The 21,322-nt window shown below is 37.0% G+C and overlaps 1 protein-coding gene across 1 annotated transcript in view; it reads right to left on the bottom strand.

The window, feature by feature from the left end:
* SI (sucrase-isomaltase (alpha-glucosidase)) overlaps window positions 1–20,438 on the bottom strand; it is a gene marked incomplete at its 5' end in the record, with an annotated part of 25,777 nt that extends 5,339 nt beyond the window's left edge. Inside the window, 23 exons of the mRNA XM_009333983.1 lie at window positions 57–145; window positions 431–555; window positions 1,229–1,285; window positions 1,381–1,465; window positions 2,438–2,586; window positions 3,838–3,954; window positions 4,046–4,080; window positions 4,502–4,635; window positions 8,646–8,784; window positions 9,716–9,800; window positions 10,228–10,362; window positions 10,622–10,684; window positions 10,968–11,075; window positions 11,193–11,321; window positions 12,131–12,256; window positions 12,355–12,467; window positions 12,579–12,675; window positions 13,545–13,713; window positions 14,949–15,103; window positions 15,970–16,179; window positions 17,805–17,954; window positions 18,894–19,061; window positions 20,389–20,438. Of these exons, the coding sequence (XP_009332258.1) occupies window positions 57–145; window positions 431–555; window positions 1,229–1,285; window positions 1,381–1,465; window positions 2,438–2,586; window positions 3,838–3,954; window positions 4,046–4,080; window positions 4,502–4,635; window positions 8,646–8,784; window positions 9,716–9,800; window positions 10,228–10,362; window positions 10,622–10,684; window positions 10,968–11,075; window positions 11,193–11,321; window positions 12,131–12,256; window positions 12,355–12,467; window positions 12,579–12,675; window positions 13,545–13,713; window positions 14,949–15,103; window positions 15,970–16,179; window positions 17,805–17,954; window positions 18,894–19,061; window positions 20,389–20,438 (2,688 nt within the window). The remainder of the gene's footprint in view (window positions 1–56; window positions 146–430; window positions 556–1,228; window positions 1,286–1,380; window positions 1,466–2,437; window positions 2,587–3,837; window positions 3,955–4,045; window positions 4,081–4,501; window positions 4,636–8,645; window positions 8,785–9,715; window positions 9,801–10,227; window positions 10,363–10,621; window positions 10,685–10,967; window positions 11,076–11,192; window positions 11,322–12,130; window positions 12,257–12,354; window positions 12,468–12,578; window positions 12,676–13,544; window positions 13,714–14,948; window positions 15,104–15,969; window positions 16,180–17,804; window positions 17,955–18,893; window positions 19,062–20,388) is intronic.
* Between the last annotated feature and the right edge of the window lie 884 nt (window positions 20,439–21,322).

Here is a 21,322-nt window from a genome sequence, read left to right as displayed (position 1 = left end):
TCGACCATCCTCGCAGCAAAAAAGAATTTTATGAAGGCAAGAAGCATCATACATACCAATGTGAACCCCGTCATCCCAATAAAGCTGTCCCTCTGCAAACAGCGTGTCATTCAAAGCAACAGTGAGTCCCATCGGGTTTTTTCGGCTATGGAAAACAGAATAATGTTTCCTCAATTTCCTCAGCTAATCACAGTTCATATTTATCAACTGTTAGAAATTTTTTTAGAAATATTGTATACCGCTCAATTGATCTCCCATATTCATCTTCCTAAGCCCATGCTATTAAATTTAAAGGAGGACATTAGGAGGAAACAAAAAGAAAAACCAGCCATAAAGCTCCCGTGCTATCATATGTGTATCTTCTCTGAGGACTGGTGGCATTTATAGGTAATTGTGCAAAACTAAATTTTAAATTTTCAGTTAATCTTACCTGTAAAAAGTTGTATTAGCAGGTCTTTGCCAAGCAAGGATGTATCCACCTCGAATATGCAGGTTTATATGTTCCAAAGGAGCTGGTAAAAGTTTGAATTGTCCCCTAAAACCAATCTCTTCATTCTATTCACACACACACACACAAAAAAAAAAGGTCTTCTATTCTACTGAATTGCTGTCACTTCACAGGTTTTTTTAGAATGAAATTATCATCTTTTGCTAGACAGATTAGTCAGGAGTTGTTACTGCAGGAGTAACTACATAATGATTTTAAGAGAAAAACTCTGAAATTCTGTATCTATAAAAGACTGGTTTGACTGTAGGTGACAGCAGATGAACCAAAGGGGCCAGTCAGGTGAAATACGACGTTGTGATTAATGAAGTGATTTTTGATGCCCACTCTTCCTGTTACCAGATTTTTTCTTATTTGCTGTGAAAGATGATGCGGCTAAACCTGTTTTGTCTTTCTCTATTCCAGCATTCCTTACAAAGACATTATGTATATCATTTGAGGGTTAAAAAAAGTCAATAGAAGGACTTCAAATTAAAGGTATTATTTCACCTTTTAATTTACCCTGACTGTGGTCATGTTATTATACATCATTATACAGGAATCAAGTTGGTTTTTTTTTAATCAGCTAAGTAGATGTTGTATTGATAAGAACTGATACTGAAAGCAAGTTTGTAAAAGGGAGAGAGAGGGTTCACACCTCACCCGCACTCTCAGCACACCCTGCTGCTGTCTGAACAGCATTCTGAAGAAGACATGTAAAATACAGTTTTTAAAAGGACTTACTGTGTAGTAATCATACCAGCGGGCATTGGGTAAGTAAGCATTCACTGTTACAGCATTCTGGAATTAAAGATACACATTTTAGGTACCTTAAATCAAAAAGTGAAGTTTAGCTAAAGTGACTTTAATATTTTCGTAAGTGCTTAAAAACGTACCTGTTGCATCACAGGGCTGATGAGCAGTGCAGGTCCCCAAAGGAACTGCTCATATATTTCCCAGGTTGTTCTGTCTTCCACAAACCTGGAAGTTAGTGAAATAATGGTTAGACATTGGGTGCTGAACTTTTCCACAGTGTTCCTTCTTTAAGACATTTTGTCAGTAATTGAATCTACTATTCCTAGTATCTACTATTTCCTCATCTTTATTCTAGTATTAATAATTCATAGATCAATTAATGCTTGCCAAGAATACATAAAGATCCTAATGTGAAACTCATTAGAGAAATGCAAGCTATTACTTAGCTTTCTTTTTTTGCCATTTCTTTGCATTTGCTTTTCAGTGTATTTAGATCACATAAATCAGAAGGTCTGTTGTGCTTGGCCTGTATTAGCAATAATAAAATTAGGTAGCAGACAGACTGGGAACCACTTTCTAATTTGCGCCACTTTTTTCTTAGACAGTTTGCAAGTCAATACATGCAAACAACTCTGTTCCTCAGCCAGGACATACATGTAGATACTAGACCACATCTAACTCCACAAGAGAAGGAGTTAAAGCTTTTGCAGGTACTGCCCCACCTGACAAGGAACAAAGAAGGCTTTGTGTGTCTAACAACATTTTTTTTAAAAATCTGCTATATCAGCTTGGACACACACACAAAAAAGCCATTTTTCCCTGCAAAACTCTCATGATTTGTGACAAAATTCCCTCTTTTTGCTTAAAGTTTTTATCCAGCTCTTTTTACAACATTTGTTTTTTGATTCTACATATGCCCAACATTTTGTTGCTTGCCCCTAAAGAAGTTAAAGGTGAGCTTTAAAATTTAAATATTACTCCTAGAGAAGCAAATGTTCAATTTTGCAGAGTGAAAAATGGAGAACTAGTGCTGTTCAAGTGAGACTTGATATTGAAAGCTCACATTCTCAATCTCGTGCTTTTTTTAAAAAAATAAAAATTGCTGTAACCGAGAGAAAACTTTATTATCAGGAGGGTTGTAACCACAGAATTTTTAGTGGAAATTCCTGATAAGGAGAGCAAAGGAGTCACACTTACTCATGGAATATGGGGCGGATCACAGTGCTGCCATGGGCATGAGCGTCATACATTAATGTGTAGAGATAGGGTAACAGGGTGTATCTTATATTCAGCACGTTCCGGGAAATCTCCTCAAATGTTGAGTTCCAGGAAACAGGATCTTGCCTCTGAAAGAGAAGAGACCGTTGCTACTCAAGCTGGATTGTTTCGTTCAGAAAACCTAAAAAAAAAAAAATCAACACAGCAAGACAAAGCTGAGGAAATTTCTCCTCCGAACTAGAGCACCTTCATTTATTTATTCTTCAATTAAGGAGCAAGTGGCACTAAAACCAGTAGATATCACTGTCAGCCCTAAGAGGGGAACTAGAAATAGGGAAGGTGAGGAAAACCCGGCGGGAGTACTGTAAAAATGTTTAATGCAAAGTGTCCCGAAGGCGTGACATATCCCAGTGTACATAATTTATTATCCTTCTTTTCTGCAGGGCAGCACACGGGACTTGCAAGAAGAGACCGAAGCACTAGTGACTGATGTGAGGGAGCCTTCCAATCTTTATTAAATGTATTGAACAATACCGTGGCAAATTGGGTAAGACTGGAAGCAACATGATAACCCTGAATCTGCATTTTTAAAGGCTTTAAAAGTCCTATCGAAAGGTGTGTCGCTGCAAGATAAAGCACACATTTTTTGAAAAGGAGACTTTAAGCCATTAGATATATGCCATATAAATGGCTCTACTCTGCTAGACCTGAAGCTTTAAGTGGAATAGAAGTGCTGTTTCCATTTTTCTTTATTTTTCCAGTTATCTTGTTTTACAGCTTTCTACAATATAGTCCTTAGCCAGCACAGACCTACATTTAGGCAATTATTTTCCTTTACTCTTTAAAGAAATACAATATCTGATGATGGCAAATGTGCAAAGCAACAAAATTGCCAAGTCGTACTCCAGAATCTTATTACACCGTTCCATTTTCCCATTTGTTGTATAATTATGGACAATTAGGGCTGAGAGCACCAAGGTCAGTTTTGCTCCCTTAAGTGCGTTTGCCATAAAAGCGCTCTGTTTTAGTCTGGCCGGTGTAGTGCGTTTAAATAAAAATGGCATACAGGGAAAAATATGTAGGAGTTTGAATCAGTCAAAGCAAACGTAGAGTATGCTTCCTTCAAGTGGTCCAAATCCCAGAGCAGCCCCTCTGTGGGCATAAAACCTCCCAGGTGAGAGGGAGGGTTACAGCAGAGCTAGCATGCAAGTAAAAACAATTATTTATTTGATAAAAAGCCAAGCGTGTTCTTTTCTTGTCCATTTTGCTCGGAATGTACTTTCTTTGAGGCAGGCCAGCTCGTGCAGTGTTCTGGCTGGTCTCTACATGCGTGTTGCAAAGGCCCAGCCATTAACAACCGTTAAAAAATTGTGACTCACCCTTGCTCCTTTCACATTGTGATTCCGTGAGTATGGGTAAAACGCACCCAGTTGCGTCCAGCGAAGACACAGCTGATACTCTGAGTCTTTGAAGAAGCCGCAGATATCAGCCCCTGTCTGAAATTTTTAAAATTATCCAATTGGAATACTATACATTCATGTACAGCATCAAGATAATTAAATGTAAGGTTATTACTCATTAGCTTACATAAGATATTCCAAAGAGACTGAACTCCATCATACCTGAAAGAAAATAATTCAACATTACTAGCTGGTTTGTTTTTCCCTCTTTGGTATGCTATTGGTTACATAGATAGTACATACTGTAATGCTGAATGAGAAATAAAAAACCAAAACACAACCCCCACGATTTCTCTAATGTGTCATGTTTTTCTGCTACAGAAAGAGATGGGAGCTGGTTGGTCAGGAGCAAAGAAAGAAGTGAGTGGCAGGACACAGGGCAGGAAGGTGGCTGGCTCCAAGGGAATAAAAGAGCTCCCAGCACCTGCTGCAGAAGCGAAGAAGTAAAAAAGGAATTGACCACAAATTCTTCTTGCTGAACTAAAGGGCTTATTTCAGCTAAAACCACTAAAAGCAAGTAGATGAAGGAAAAGAAATAACTGCACACCGTAAATTGAATACAGATCCTTTTCCTTCTACATACCAATAACAGATTTAGCTAGCTGATCCCAAGCTGCAGTGTTATCACCAAGCCAGTGTCCTGCCCATCTTCCGCTACTGGGATATGTGGAACGGGTGATAACAATCCCACGCTCCTTGGTGGCACTCTGCAAACCACTGACATTGAAAATAGACAAAAAAAACACATTATGTGAGAAAAATTACATGAGAATTTATTACATAACATCCTCTTTGAAAATAAACAGAACAGCTTATATTTTCATAGCGAAAGGCAGCATTGTTTTATGCATGAATATGCATACATCCAATCTAGATGTGCTTTTTACGGCAATTCACTATGATTCACACATACACAGGAACTCAACAGTGTCAGCCAACCTGTAGCTGGAAAAAGAACTGTCAAAACAAGGAGGTGCTAGAATACAGACTTCCAGCTCAGGCTAATTGTTGTGTGTGAAAATACGAATGTAGCCCAACTTGCACATTTTCTATGGGCTCCACAATATATTCCAGGCTACATCATTCCTTTCTTAAATTACCTGAAAAATTGCAGCAACAGTTGAAAATAATTTAACAAAACTCATACCAAAAAGATCATAAGGGGGAAAATAGAGGTGCCAGGAATATTGGACCTGTCAGTATAACTCTAGTTGCCAAAAAGGTATTGGAACAAAAAAATAAGTAATGGATCTGTAGTCACTTCAGAAACATGAAGGTGACATGATATCAATATGAAATGACCAACATGTATTTGTCTAGAAGCAAACATATTAAACCAGCTGTTTTCTGCTCAGGGCAGGTAAAAGGCCTTACAGCTAAGGAGTGCTAACAATGTGTGTGACTACCTTGTCATTAGCTGAGCTCTTGGTCTGATCACTTTTGGCTTCCTCATAAGCAGAAGAGACTTCAACCAGAGGTTAGTAACCTTTGGAGGATTGTGGGACTTATTCCTCTTTCCCAAATTAGAGGCAAGAACCTACAGGGCGGGAAACATAGAGGTGCTTGGGTTTGGGGGATAGAAGGAAACAGCTAGCACCAGGCAATGACTGTCATGCCAGCGAAGACACAGCTGATACTCTGAGTCTTTGAAGAAGCCGCAGATATCAGCCCCTGTCTGAAATTTTTAAAATGATCCGATTGGAATACTATAAATTCATATACATGATAATTAAATCATGTACAAGATAATTAAATGTAAGGTTATTAGTCATTAGCTTACATAAGATATTCCAAAGAGACTGAAATCCATCATACCCGAAAGGAAAAATAATTCATTACATTTTCCCCCCTTTAGTATGCTACTGGTTACATAGACAATACATATTCAACAATTAACCTTCTATGATTCTGGCACTAAAACCCTATGGCCTTGCTCAGGATCATTGCTATTGGGAGGGGAGACCGGCTTGCCAATGACTCAGGAGAAGAGCTCCTGAGGCCCTGGAGGTGTGGGTGTGAATGAGCTGGGTGGAGAATTGATTCACCAATTAACCCCATTACCTCAAATAAATAAATAATAATAATAATTTTCTTAAATAAAGCCGTGGTCATTGCCACAAAGTACCTGCAAAGGCAACCAAGTAAGCTTTAGGAAAAAAAAAAAAAAAGTTTAGCTGAGTTGAGGGGAATTTATGCTTTCTAGTTGCTCCGCCAAGGATATGAGCACCTTTCTTTGCAACATATGCTGTTGCTCTATGCTATGTGACCTGCATGGATACATTACTGCTCCACTTTCTTAGAATAATTCCTTTGCAGCTGTGCACACGTACTGTGAATCATTACAGCAAAACACTAAACCGCAATACTAGTTAGAAAGCTACACTGATTAAATCGCACTGCTCTCCAATGCTAGCTCCGCAATAATTGCCTAAACAGCTGCTTCAATAAGGCACTATTTATTTATTTTTCTACAGGATTTGCAGCTTTAGTGACACTATAATTACAGCAAAAATACACAAGTCACTTAAATTACCGTGGTAATTAAACTAGACTAATGTGCTGTAATTATTGCTTCCAAGACAAACAGTAAGTTTTCCAGTATCTTTTATTTCTTTGTAACGTACTATCAAACATTTTCAGCCTCTGCTTGCTTTACCCAACTTCTACAATGCCTTGGAAATTGCAGATAAAATTTGAAATGTAAAGAAAGTGTATGTATGTCGTGCGCAGAACTGCTCAAGGATGAGCATGGCCTGAGTGTTTTGCTGACTCGAGGTGCCAGTTCTCTGCTTCAGGACTAAGCCACAGCTGTGTCCATGAAAAGCAATTACCCATGTCACAAAGCCCGAATTAATCTCCAAATGGTTACTGTATTCACTACTAAGGGTTCTGGCTTTCAAGGCTATGCAAAAGTCTCATTATGGAAGAATAGCGTTAAGCCAATATCCAGAAGCTCCTTCTGTCTAACACATGGAGAGATGAAATTACATTGCTGCATAAAAAATTGCTGTTCACTTTTAAGTTACAGGCTTTTGTGAGTTTTGCAGGCAAGCGATCTTCTTGTTTGGATGTTTAGTGTTAGAATAAATTATTATTGCAACACGTCTTCGGTTGCACAAGTACTCCTTCAGTTAGTACCAAAGAATAAATTGGGAGCTGATAGATGTATATACACATACTTTTTTTTTTTTAAACTCACATTTTTCTATAAATTTCAAGTGTGAGAATATCTGTATGAGCTCAAATCACATGTGATTTGTCTGACAGCAGAGGTATCAGACATTCCTTCCTGTCCTGTCAGCAATTTCACTCCTGCCTTGACTGGCAGCGCTGCCATGGCATGCTGCCAAATATAATATCTACTCCGTCAAAAATTCAAGCAGCCTTGATATTTTCTTTCTTTATGGCTATATCAAAGTTACCAAGGGCTTTAAGGTCATTAAGACCTATAAAGAACACTGTTTCCTTGCTTACTTGTTGAATTGGAAATGACACAGCACAGATATATTATCATTAGATCAGGTGTTATCAAAAGCAGTCTGGGGTACTATTCAGTAAGGAACAGATAACGACGTTTGCCTTGGAACTGAGAAAGTACGTTCTTAAGAGTAAAGCCTTATGCACACAGCTGGCATTTTAAAAGTCACTGTTTCCCCTTTTCACTACTACTAAATTTGTTTTAAACAGAGGACATAATCAAGCCCTTCTTAAATTGACATTGTTAAAAAACTGTATTTGTTTTCCCTCACTAGATGTATAGTGTAAGGCAAAAACAATATCAATGTTAGGAGTAAACCCGGCTATCCCAGCAAAACCTAGAAACAAAAAGTATTTTATATTTTAATTACAGTAATTATTGAGACTATCGTTGAGTAATTACTGTTCCCAACAGCTGATCAAAATGTTCAGACCTGTTCTCCATTCTGCCCTGTGAATGAATACCCGAGCGGTGTCTTTTGACTGACTGCTCTCGTTTACAATGCAGAGCATCGCCCCGGGACAGCCTTGGTGGCTGTCTCATTATAGAAGCCTCTGTTGAAAAGGCAACATGTTGTGCTTGAATGTGCTGGGACAAGGAAACGCTCGATGGCGAGTAATTATATCCAAATTAAACTGTCTGAGAAATAGCACCATGGCCATCTTATTTCATAATGCAGGTCAGCAATTAAGCTTGCACGACATAACATTTATATGGATGAAGTCCTCAGAACTGGTATAGCAAGAATTGCTCCCCAGCTAGGTGAGCAAGAAGATTCTTTAGTATCAGACATGGGTTAACTGTTTTTAAAAGGTACCTTGAAAATTTTTTTTTTTTTTTCTTCTAGCTAGTTCCAGTTGCAGAAGGTGTTTATTGCAGTGAAACCGTGGGAGCACAGCTTCAGCTCAGACCTGCACAGACCCACCTCACCTTCTCCTGCCCATCCTTTCCAGCAGCTCAGGTTCATACCGCCCTGCTTGCACCGCGGGCGAGATCACTGTGTGAACTGAGCAGTAATGTGACTGAAATAATACCAACTGCAAGAGCTATAGCACTGCTGCTCAAACTTCTGAACATCAGAACTCCGCTTCTAACTGAATTGAAGAATTGAAGATATTAGAATGAAAAGAAAGATATCTCAGTCTTGTTAAATAAACTGATGAAAGTTTTGGCTGTAATAATATAGACACAGAATATTCATTTGTAACATATTTTGGAGACAACAAGAAAGTATGCAAACTTCACTTACTCTAGTGTAGGTTTTGTTTGTGACCATCCATAAAGACTGTGGACATCGTAGTGTCTAACAGGGGTACCGTCTGGAAGATATTGTTGACCTTCCATGCATGGAGTTTTGACAGTTAATCCATCTGACCGGTATCCCAAATCTAATGAAAGGGAAAAAAAAATTATTTTTTTAATAATGAACATTCAATAATCATTTGAGATACTTTTTCTTAATTTTCATAACGTCTTTGGCATTCATGCTCTTTTAGTTATGCATACTGTCATTTATTTATTTATAATTATAAAAATAGCATTTCCAGTTTTCTGAAATAGAATATTTCTAAAATTCCTATGTAGGCATCTGGGTCTGTAAGTGTTTTAAGATCTCAGTTACAGATGCTCTTAGTGAAGAGGCTCAAAGAGTGAACAGTATATCCAAATTCAGAAGATATTGCAAATCTTTGTAAACACTGTCACATCATCCGTACAAACAGAAAAATGGTGGGGTGGGGGATATGGTCTGTGTCTGAATATTAACTTCCTGACAATTCCTGAGAAAGTATTCATAATAACTGAAGAGAACTGTAAGCAACAAGAGTATGCTAATAAACCATTAATAAATAATTACTACTTAGTACTACTTTACACCAGTACTTAAGTAAAGCCAAGCTAAGAAAGCTAAGTATTTCAAGTATTTGACTGTATAGATAAATGTTAATGAGAGGAGACACAAGGATATTTTCTAAATTTTTAATTAATTGCATTATTTGTCTGAGAAAACTGCAAAACAGAGAACTACATTCTCTACCATGCCTAAAGGAAAGCACCTAGATATAAAATAGGTATCAAAATCCATATGCAGGCAAGTAGCTGAAAATAACTTTATTTTTAAAAAGTGCCATGCAGTTACTGCTCCCACTGAAACAGATGGGGTTGAAGTGTGCCCATAATCTCAGAAAAAAAGGGGCACTTTCAGTTAGGAGTTGTAGTTTTATATACCTAACTTTAGGCATTTACGCCACATATACCATATAAGAAATTACGTAGTAACCAGAATAACCTAAAACTGTTTTAAGGAGTGATCAGACTTACGAGGTATATATGGTGGCATATTTAGGAGGTCATTTCTACAGCCATCAATGGCACCATTCAGAAAAGCTGCTGGTTCATTCATGTCCTAAAAACATAGAGCAAAACCTGATTGTTTTTGCTTCAAACCTGTAAAACACACTAAAGTCTAAATTACAAATAAACAGCATTGTAGAAGTCCTCAGGAGCCCTTGCAGCTGCAGGCTCAGTCTGCCGTTCCATGTTTTCTTGACACATTCACATGTGGCATGGTGCAGGGACAGGGAGCCACAAAGTGTTTCAAGGGAAGAACAGTGAGCCTGGGCCCTGTTTCCCCTGTGCAGACAGTGTTACAATGGAGGAAGAAAATCATGATATACAGAGGCAGTGCAAGTGTACAACCTAAAGCCAAAGTGGTGCCTTTGGCTGGGGGGCTCAGGTTCTGCCTGGTGCTCAGCTTGTTTTCCCTCCAGCCTATCTGCTAGTGTCTGGCAGAGAACAAAAAATCCAGAAATTGAATGCATTTCTACACTTACAATCCACAGGCCATCAAACTTGACGCTTCTTGAGGGGTTGGTGGAATTGTTGTAGAACTCCAGGATTTCTCTCTTCCACCACCCCCTTGTGGAATTGCGGAAGAAGTCTGGGAAAGCAGCATGTGCTCCGTAGATCTGTAATAATAGTAGGAAAACAAACCAGATACAGGATTGAAAGCATCCCACTGTTAAAAAGTTGGAATTTGTTTAAAAAATTAAAAATTTGAAAAAAATATTACTTGTTCACTAACTTTTTTGGCTCTATTAGGAAGGCTGGCCAGTTTCTGCACCTTATTCCTCCCAAGATTTATCAACTAGTTTGATGCTATTTTCCTTAATTAACGTGCTGCTCTGCCTGTATTTGGGTCCATAACCAAACCGTATCAGTGTTTACCTGTATTTGGGTTTGCTCAGGCAGTGACTCGTTGACTTGCACGTTGGGAAGAAATGGCCAGACCTAATAGGACAAAGGACATTTTAAAATAATCAAACCACACTGAATATAAACTGAGCATCAGCAAGAGACAGCTATAACCATTATTCCTTGATACCTATGTGAATGACAACACAAACTGAAGACAATTCAGTTTATAGTATTTATTCAATGTGTCATTTACAGCCAGGCATGAATATACCATTAGCAGACTTTCCCCCTATGGCTAGCACTGAAGTCTAGGCTGACATGTTGCTCACTTGGATACAGCATGCTTCTACTGTCATCAACTTTTTAAGAACAGTACCTTGGAATATATAATGTCATTGGTATTGGGCCATTTTATGAAGACATCGTCCTGCACACCTCTTGAGAAGGTAGGATAATTGGTTTCATTTCCAGAGATGGCTGGATCCTACAATTAAAAACACTTTTACCCTTATGCTCAAAAAACAAGTTTAGAAATGCTGTTGAATATATTCTGCATTCTGCAATGATATATTGAAATTTAAAAGCAGTATTCAAAACTGACCAGGATAATGATAAATCTCATTCCTTCTTCTTTTATTCTGTTAATCAGAGCTGGTAATCCAGCAAAGCTTGTGCTAATGGTGAAGTCCAGTTGCCTTTCCATATGGTCGATATCTACATATTGGACATCCTGCAGTTCACAAAAACAATTAATGTAAAATGAATTTTTTTTTCCCCAAATACGTATTTATTGAAAATCTGCCAAAATAAGTAAACTACTGAAGTTTTGAACTGTAAAATTGGAAGCAGCTGTAACTTTAACCTAAAGCTATTAAATAAATATTACTCAACCTATCAGCAAGTCCAATACAAAATAAACCTTTCACTACTGCATCTAGTCTGAGGGTAGAAATTAATACATGATAGAGAAAAAAGACCTGGATTTGTACATACGTGTATGTACACAGAAACTGAACCTATGTTACCATATCTATAAGGAAACAGTGGAAACAGTTGTTCTGTATTGAAATAGTGATGTTAATTACATTTAAAATGAAGTCACATTCAATTTACAGTATAATTTTGTTAGATCTATGTGTTGTTTCAACTTTCCCAACAACAACCTGTGCCAAATCATAGCTGACTTGACACAAAGCAATATACCATTGGAATGATGCTGCTTCATTTTCTTTCCTGCTTGTTTTTCTTGTTGACCACTGCTCCTTCATAGCCAGCATGGCAAGAGTCCATGACTGACTAAGGCATCTGGGTGCTTCGTTGGTATGAATGATAAAGAAAATAAAGCAGCCTGACATCTACATTTAACATGGCCCAGAGTGTGCAGAGATGTTCAGCTCTGACATAAAACATAGTTTGCTCTACTCTACCATGGTGGTGGTTTTTTTGATTGTTTTTTTATTTTGTGTTTAATGGTCTTAGTTAATACTCTGAAACCAAAAGTTCAGGCATGAGCTCAAATGTGAACTGCTACCAGCGTACATAGGGAATCCCAGCTGCCTTCATGTCCTCCACTAGCTGGGCAATTTCCGAGTCATTCTTGTATCCATAGCGGCACAACTGGAATCCCAAAGACCAGTACGGTGGCATGACAGGTCGTCCAATCAGCTAAAAATAAGAAAGAATATTTGTGGTGAGTAGATGAAAACAAAACCAACCAACCAACCAAAAAACAGCATTAGTTTGTAATAGAGTAAGAATCCTACTGCAGTGTACTCCTGAACAACAAGTTCTGGTGTTGGGCCCAAAACCATGTAGAAGTCGAGAATTCCTCCAGTGGTGCGGTACGTCAGGGCAGGGGTTGGCTGGAACGTCACATCTGGAAATAGGGGAAGTGAAATGAGAAAAGGATGCTTAGATTCACTACTATTGCAAAACACTGACCATAAAAATAAAATATATTGAGAAAATAAAGTGGAGGTTTTCTTACCCATTGCATTGCTGTTAAGCAAGAGAACTCCATGGGCATTGCCGTCTTCTTCAAGAGCCATGTAAAATGGCTGATAACCGTAGGAATTCAACTTGTACTGCAAACAAAATAAAATACATTCTACTGGGGAAACATCGCAAGCATTCACTTATTTACATTTATTAATGAATTTAATAAAAGACAAGACACACAACTGCCAAACACACAACAAATAAACTCCAAAATTATATACTTACACCCTACATACCTATAAAACATACCTGTAGAAGATCACTTTCAACTTCACAATTTGAGTCAGTCCTGTTCAGACTGACCAGGCAGGAAGGAAAGCAAAGGTATTATTGCCTTTAAAATTTGCTAATGAGAAAGTGCTTCCCCAGGACAAAACTTTCCCTTCTTTTCAAACAGTAGCAGGTGTCTATATGATCAGGAGATGCTGGTGACATCCTGTTGTCTTTCATTTACTCAAAAATATATTGAAACCTGAACTGGAAATTAAAGCTATAATTTTTTATTGGTTATTCCCTGCAAATTGTAAACATTGTGCTATCTTGTAGGAAATAACACAAGTATACACATAGAAATAAGATTTCTGATTTACCTCTGTAAGTACTAGTTTAAACCCAAAGTAGTGGGAGTTGTCCTGACTCACGTCTAGCTTCCAGAATAACTAGCTGAGAAGATTAAAAAAAGGAGTAATGTGCTGTTATTTCTAAGCCATTTGTTGTCTTCCAACATCTGACTCAGGGACTGAGCTCCACACATTGGTCTCTCTGGTCACAGACAAAGAATAGGTTTAAAGACCATTGCCATTGACACACCATCCAAATTATAAGCCATGATAAATACGATCAAAGTCAATAAGTGTGTCCAGTACCAGTGGACATCCACTGGACTTTAAAGTCCTGCCGAACGTCTCTGCACTTTCGGCTCATTGGTCCAAAAGCTACATTTCTTTCTACTTACAGTAGGAGGCTGATCCCTTGTGAACATTCCCCAGGTGTGCCAGCTCATGTTACGTCGAAACATGGTGTGCTCAGTTTCTCCAAATCCATATAAATACTGGGATGCTAAGCGGGTAGAAATCTGAATGAACATGTCGCTGAACGTGAAGGTGGGCAGCTGTGAATCCCAGCTAAAATGGAAAGAGGAAAATAAAAACAAGAATATAGTGTCCTCAGTGCTGTGTTTAGCGGGCAGACACTTTTTTTAGGCTTTTCTTTTTCTCTGAAAATCTTACTCTTCAGTCAAGGTGAAATAAGACTGTTATGGTTATCGAGAAAACTTAAAGCATATGAAGTGGGGATGTCTAAGAATTTGATACACAGTTTAGAGGCGCAAAGTCCTCTGTGTCTCTCAGAGGGATATATATAATGCACAGGCAGCATGCATAGCAAGTTGCATCATATTTTGGCAATTTGGTGAGAAAATGTGTTTCAGGAGAGTATGATTATATTTTCCTCCCAGACTCATCCTTGGTGCCACATCGAATATAGTAAATAAGGTGCTTTTTACAGTTCACTGAACTTTTTGTGCAGATTACACTGAAACTGTATTCATAGGTCTCATTTGTTGTAAATCAGCATCTTTACAGTTGGAAACAAACTGCAGCCTGATGGTGCTCTGCCAAAGAATTACGTCATTCCAGGAGGCTGAATTGCAGTTTGAATGATTACTGTGGTTGGCAAAAAAGAATTCAGCTTGCAATTAAGTTTTGAGTACTTTAAAAAATGACATAAGAATGTTTTTTTGAATAAAAAACTTAACACGCGCAACTGCTAACATCATTGTTCTCTGTTTTCTAGCTCTGACTTAAGCTTAATCAAGGAAAGAAATGAAGATCCTGTAAGACTGTAAGTTAGTTGAGACACTACTTTCTTCTAATTATTTTTTTCCTAACCATTCCCCAAAACTGAATCAAATGATCAATCCTTAATGATCAGTGCTGTGGCGACCTAAGGAAAATTTTAGGAAGCATAGAAAATCATTGTGCCTCCCAGAGACTTGGGAACTACACAAGAAACAGCCTTTGGAGTTGTCTATGTTCTGCACTTCAACATGTTGTTACGGACTTTTAACAAGTGTCAGACTATGAAGTGACAGGGGAAAAACCTTAGATGATTACAAGAAAAAATAGGATATTGCTCAAGGCACCTTCTCCGTCCTCTCCCTGGTCAGTGCTCTCATATAATGCAACGGTGAAGCCATATCTGCTGGAGCAGCATCTGGCATTTGACAGACAGAGCTATTTCGTGGGAAGGATACAAAAGCCAGTCTTGAGGTATTTAAAAAGTAGTACACAAGAAAATGGTTTGGCTTGAAAAGAGCTAACAAAAACAAGTGAAATAAAATAAAATTATTATGGCTTACATGGTTGTTCCTGTGCTTTTGCGCCAAACCTGTATACCAAATGGTTTTTTCTGAACTGATACTTCATACAGTCTTTCCTTGGCCATGCTCATTGGGGAGCTCGGGAGATTCAGTGGTACCGGAACCTCATATCGTGCGTTTTGATAATCATAAATCTATGAAGTAAAAATCAATTCATTTCAATGAACGAGTTGTTTGAAATCTAACCTATAGTGATAGAAATCTGAATTCGTTAAAATGAATGTAGAAAATTGTTGAAAACACTTGCTGAGAGGAGTATTTTCCTTCAAGACGTATTCTTTAACCAATTCTGTCACAGTATTTGGTTTGAAAAACAAAAACCTTAAGGATTTATTCTGGATCAGGAATGACTCTTGTCATTTTGTCTAATCATTTATATATATGAATTTAAAGTATATACCTATATTTAAAATACAGGTGTGTGTGTATATATATGTGAGTATGGTAAATGCCTTTCTGATTAATCTTTTAGCCAACTTTAAGAGATTTTAACTTTTTTTAAAGTTTTCTGTATTCTGAAAGCTGACAGAAGTTAGTTTTTGATGCTTGACCATTTTAAGGCATCACACTTATTTCAGTATTATTAAATGAACAGTAATAAATTATATTCTAAACAATAGTGTATTAAAAATTTTAGAATAGAACGATTAATGCAAAAATAAATTGTATAGTCATGATAACCCTTAAGGATAAATTTACCTGTGTACTAATAAAATGTCTTTAGTTCCAGAGTTTCTGGCTGACATTACAGATATACATTGGCATTATACCTTTGATTCACATCATTTCATTGTAAAAGAGAATACAGAATTACAGGAGAAAAAAAGATGTGAGCTAAGAACAATAACAACTAAATTAGAAGGAGAAACATATTTAGGCAAGGGTGCTACTGTCTGTGTAATATAAAATTGACAGTAAAAAGCCCTTATAATTTCCATAAATAAGACTATTTTTAACAATAGGACATTACACACTCATAGAAATTCTGGAATAACATTACCTTAAATTGCAGCATGTGGTTGAGATGATATTTCACCTCCAGGCGTAGTGTACTAATTGGTGTAGTGAAATTCTCATTAGCTCTGGTCTTAGCACTGTTTAAAATGAGGTTGGCTGCCAAACCTGATGAGGTGTATTCTACTTTGTCTACAGAGTAAGCATTGTCGGAGCTGTAATAGCAGGGTGGAATATCTGAGTTTGATGTTACTTGCTGCAAACAGAAATAAGTTGCAGGTTAGTGAGCTACACTGGCCTGCTGTATTTCTTGTTAGTTATTAGCATGGAATCCAAAACTCCCATGTTTATCAGATAGCTGTCAAAAGTAGAATTTTGGGAAAAACTTAATGCAACTAATGAACAATAAAGAAGTAATACAGAACCCATTGATCTCTACACTAAATCATATATAATCAAACAATCCAGTGAAGACTGTACAAATAAGTCAGTCAGGAAACTGAATCCTCGCACAATGAAGGTGGATTTAATTTTCCTGTTTCTGTGATATTCAGCTCAATCACACAACATGGCTTAGTCTTGGCCTGTTGAAATTCCTAAAGTTTCCTCCCTTTTAATCCCATTGCTCTCTGGTCTCTGGCTCACACAAGAGGATGTGCCCAAAACTCATTAGATATTCAGGCAACATCAGACGAGACCTTTCCATTGGCTTTATTCACACGAATTATCCTTAAAATATCCACTGAGAATTACATTCTATTTATCTAAGATCTCCTGACAGCAAGATCAAAATTACTTTCGGTTTCTCTTTACGGTTGAACATAAACACTCAAACCAGGTATTCTGAGGTTAGATGCACTGATGTAGGTTAATGCATTAGCCTTCCACCTCTGGATATGTACTGTCAATCCTGCCTAGTTGTTCAAATGAAACTATGCCTGCTCCGCACATCTTAATTGCTAATGAATATTTATTCACCTGTCATCACCAAATTCAAAGCACCTTTCAAATGGTCTTCAAAACATACCCAGTCCATAACAGGACCAGAGTTCGATTTCACATGAAAAGCCATTTCCAAATATCCAAAATTACAAAAAAGTATTCCTAAGAGTGCAACAAAATCAACACAGTCCATCAACCGCTTCAGCTGTTGCTGCTTCAAGAGTAGCTAGCAGAGAATTTTGGTGTTCATGCCTAGGAGATGTGTCCAAGCTGTAAAATTTAGATTTAGAGGAGCATGGAGCAATTTAGTTGGAGGGACCGTCTAAAGTTCAACCCTGCCAGGGCTCGCTGCTCCCGTATGCTTATAGCCATGGGATGTTAATAAATAAAACTATGTGGTAAAGAAGAGCATGTTGGGGATTATGATTTGGATATACCTCCTCGACATGGATGGAAACAATTAAGTTCACATATGAATCAAAATTTCTGGGGGATTCAAGGATTTCTTCTCAAACTGAGATCCAGAGGAATCGGTTTGACTTAAAATGTGCTTCAGTGACTATGAAGGTGAGACAAAGGGGATAAGCCTTGCAGGCCACGGTGCCAGTGAGGCAGAAGAGGTAGCTGAAGATGCAGATCTCAAGTCTATTCTATTTTTTTCATAACTCTGGTATTATTTCTTTCCACCTTTCAAAAAATAGGACATTTTTCCTCAATTTCTGATATACTTTGGAAGAGCTTACGCGGTTGCCAACTACCTTAGTTTTAGTGAGGTAAATAAAATCTTCTAGTACAGGCCTGCAGCTGTCTGTGCCCCCATTTTATTTAAATCTGACAAATCTGCCAGACTACTTTTTCCACTGTAACAACTATAAAGAGAAAGCTATGATTCTGGAAACCTTTCTGTCTCATTAGTTTGGAGAAATGATTTTTGCTTACTTCCCAAACACAGCCAAGTTGTTCACATTTTTCTTGTGTTGGATTGGGACTGGGATAACAATTAAACCTTTCATTGACACTCAGCTTTTGAGTCCATTTTACTGTGTAAGATTTTCCCAGTTCAAGCTGAAGTCCTGTTATATGAGCAACCTATAAACGTCAAACAATAAACAGTTATTAAATCCCACATCACATCCATCTTTTCTTCAGTCAGCAGAGATGCTGGTCCTCAGGAACAATACATTTTTATGTGACAATTCACAAAAAAATCTGTCCTCTAACATATGATATAGTCTCACTTTTGCAAATAACAAATAACACACAACTGATATTCTTACAGACAAAATCTAAAAAATTAAGAATCTAAAAAAATGGAGTCAATCCCACAGCTTCTTTGGAAACAAACAGGAATAAAGATAAGGGCACACTTCCTTCACATTTTGAAATATGAATGCAAGAGTTAAGAAAAAGTTAAAATATTTTTATTTTGATTTTGTAACAGAGATAATGTAACAGGTAACTCAGGCACTTGTAATAATTAAAGAGGGTGTACAATGCAAGTTCAAAGCAATGCCAGCACTGTCCTTAGTGTGGGAAAGCTCTTTCATGAAAGCTTCCCACTAGCAGCAGCACGTTCGTTTGCTTTGCACATAAATGCACTGTGTTGCTGCTTTCCCGTATTCATGCTGTGAAAAGCTCTGTATAACATGATAAAGGAGGTTTAAACAGCGCATTTGATTTTGTTTTAAAAAAATCAATGCACAAATACTCATCTAAAACATAAATAATTTGTATCTTCCTCCAATATCAAACAAAATCACAAAGTATTCCTCCTCTTAGAAATTAAATTTTGCTACATGAATAACTGCATAACCAAACTTTCTGTTGCACTGAGCGTCTGAGAGCAGAACTTAGATGCACTTTCTATGCAGTTGAGTTGAATGCAATTGTACTTTTGTTCTGTAATAAAATACACGATGTATTCTGTTGAAACAACATTAGTACTGAGTAGTGTCCTTAGCAATATATAAAATAAAGGTGATGCAATTTCAAAGTTGTTTACTTCCCATTTTCCTGTTATTGTTTTACCTTTTCTAGAGGATAATAGGTGATATTAAGTAGAGCATTTTTCACAACATTGTTCTGAGATACAGTAACTGCCGTTATTTCCTGGAGCGCTCCCAATATCTTGATTTCTTCAAATTTCAAGTTGTTTGGAGCATAATTGCTGTTTATAACATTCATTTGTAGAACATTCTGAAAAATAATACAGTGATCATATTCTTATTAAAAAAATCTGCCAAAAATCCTCCTGATTTAACAATTTTTTCTAATTATATTTTCATATTGTAGCATAGAGTAAGCCAATACCTTTTTCCTAACATATTAATTATTGCCCCGCTTGTTCTCACAATAACGCTTTTCTAACATATATATAATATGCTTCATAGTTGTGTTTCAGCTTCCTTTTTTTGCTTGTTTCAGAAATAAGAAAAGGCTGACAGGTGTCTGTGACAGGACAGATAACCTCTACTCAACAGTGATCTCTCCGGGATCCAACAAGTGAAGGTTCATATTCACTTTTCCTGATATAAAAATACCAGTTCCTATTCAACTGCATTAGTTATTATTAGATTAAGAGTCCAAAGAGTGGAACTGTACCATGGCTGTCATATATGTCAGTGTATAACTTTCTTATTACTCTCCATGTGAAAGTTTATGTTCATTTTTAATTCAACATCATTACAGTCAATTGATGATTTGGCTAAAAGAGTTTCAAACTCCAATAGTAACTGAGGTTTCTTATCTACAAATGATTATATGATTACATATGATTAAAAAAATAATTAATTCATGTGCCTCCACCTTCTAGTCCTTTGCTTCCACTCCCACGTTTCTATGCATTCTCTCTCCGTTGTTGCCCTGCTGTTTTGTCATGGCAAGGGAAAGAATGCCTTTAACAGATATTATTATTATTATTATTACAAAAAAATGTGTTATCATATTACTTGGGATCCTCGTCATATGATAGCTCCATTCAATATTAAATAGAAACACTATCTGGACTTCACTCTGCCATAAATTAACCTTGCCAACACAGCTTCAGTTTAAAAAAATTAAAAACTAAAACTTAGTCATGAAGTAGATTCCGTGGGTTCAGACAAGGCGTAGGTTTCCCTCTCACTCTTTGGAAACAGACAGCTATATTTTTACAGTGTACAGAGACTGTTTTCACATTTCCAATATTTTGAGAATCCCAAACACTGCATTCACCTCCTTTCTGTCTCTGTTTTAACTGCCACTGATGCTTTACAGTTCTCTTGCTCAGTAAATATTGCTGCTGAGTTTGTTATGTGAAAGGAAACAGGAGTTGTTTAGATACTTACTGGGAGAGGAAAAGACAAACAGCAGATTATCATCCCAGTTAAATTACAGTATTTTGAACATAACTCTGCTTTGACTTTGTCAAATACTTTGCTTCTCGATAAATATTACAGGAGAATAAGGAGGGAGAAAAGAATGCCCTTTGAAGAGAATATTGATAAAAATTGAAAATGAAAATAAGAACATCTAAAATACTTACATTGGAAACTGTAAACTCGTAGTAAATGTATGCTTTACTCTCAACTGTACCTAAAAGGTAAAGAAAGAATTTACACTTGCAGTGCAGAAAGGAACAACATTGAAAAACAAGACCGTGCCACTGCTAGAGACCAATAAATTGCTAGTTATTATCATTATTGCGTTCAGAGGCTGCACTGAGCAACTCAAATATTTACTAATGTTTCTCTGAGGAACTGAAATTTCTCTTCTTCTTTTGTCCTTAGGCCAGTCTCCCAGGAGATCTAATGTTCCAAATTTTTCCAAAAATGCATTGAAATTAGCTTTTCTAAAATGTACTAAATGTACATTATTTATTTTACTGTTATTCCTTCTTATCTTCGCTTAAATGTAGATGTATGGCTCAAAGTTAATCCTTTAAAATACCTTAAATAAGTACTTTTCATGCAAAAATGACAATAATATTAATAATCTATGCCACAGAACCATAAGAGTGGAAATAACACAAACAGAAATGCAAAAGTTGAGTCAATCTGGCATTTTTTGTTCCATGTGCAAAAAGAATACTACTACCATTGCCAGCAAATTGTAAACAGTTTTCCTGAAAAGACTGCAGCCTGTAAGTTTTGGGCAGGAAATAACATCATAAGATGTTTTATTGTTTTATTTCTCAACAGAAGTGAGTACAATAATAGCTTCATTATTTTAGGTCCTGACAAAGGAGTACATATAGCTGTCATATAGCAACCACCCAAGGCCTTCAATATTTATGGCAGCAATAATCAGCATAATCACAGCTCTATTTCTTAAAAGCATCCCAAACTTCCACAGAATTTAAAAAAGTAGAGGCTTGATAGTTTTTTTCTGGGAGATATGAAAGGTACAGTTAAAATAACAAGAGAGAGTTATACCAGTTGAATGCATAATGTAGAGGACAAGGTAGTTATGCAATTAGG

This window comes from Pygoscelis adeliae, unplaced genomic scaffold (genome assembly GCF_000699105.1).
Source record: "Pygoscelis adeliae isolate BGI_AS28 unplaced genomic scaffold, ASM69910v1 Scaffold241, whole genome shotgun sequence".
NCBI classification, from domain to species: Eukaryota; Metazoa; Chordata; class Aves; order Sphenisciformes; family Spheniscidae; genus Pygoscelis; species Pygoscelis adeliae.
The sequence above is the reverse complement of the archived record's forward strand: the minus strand, read 5'-3'. Positions and strand labels throughout refer to the sequence as shown.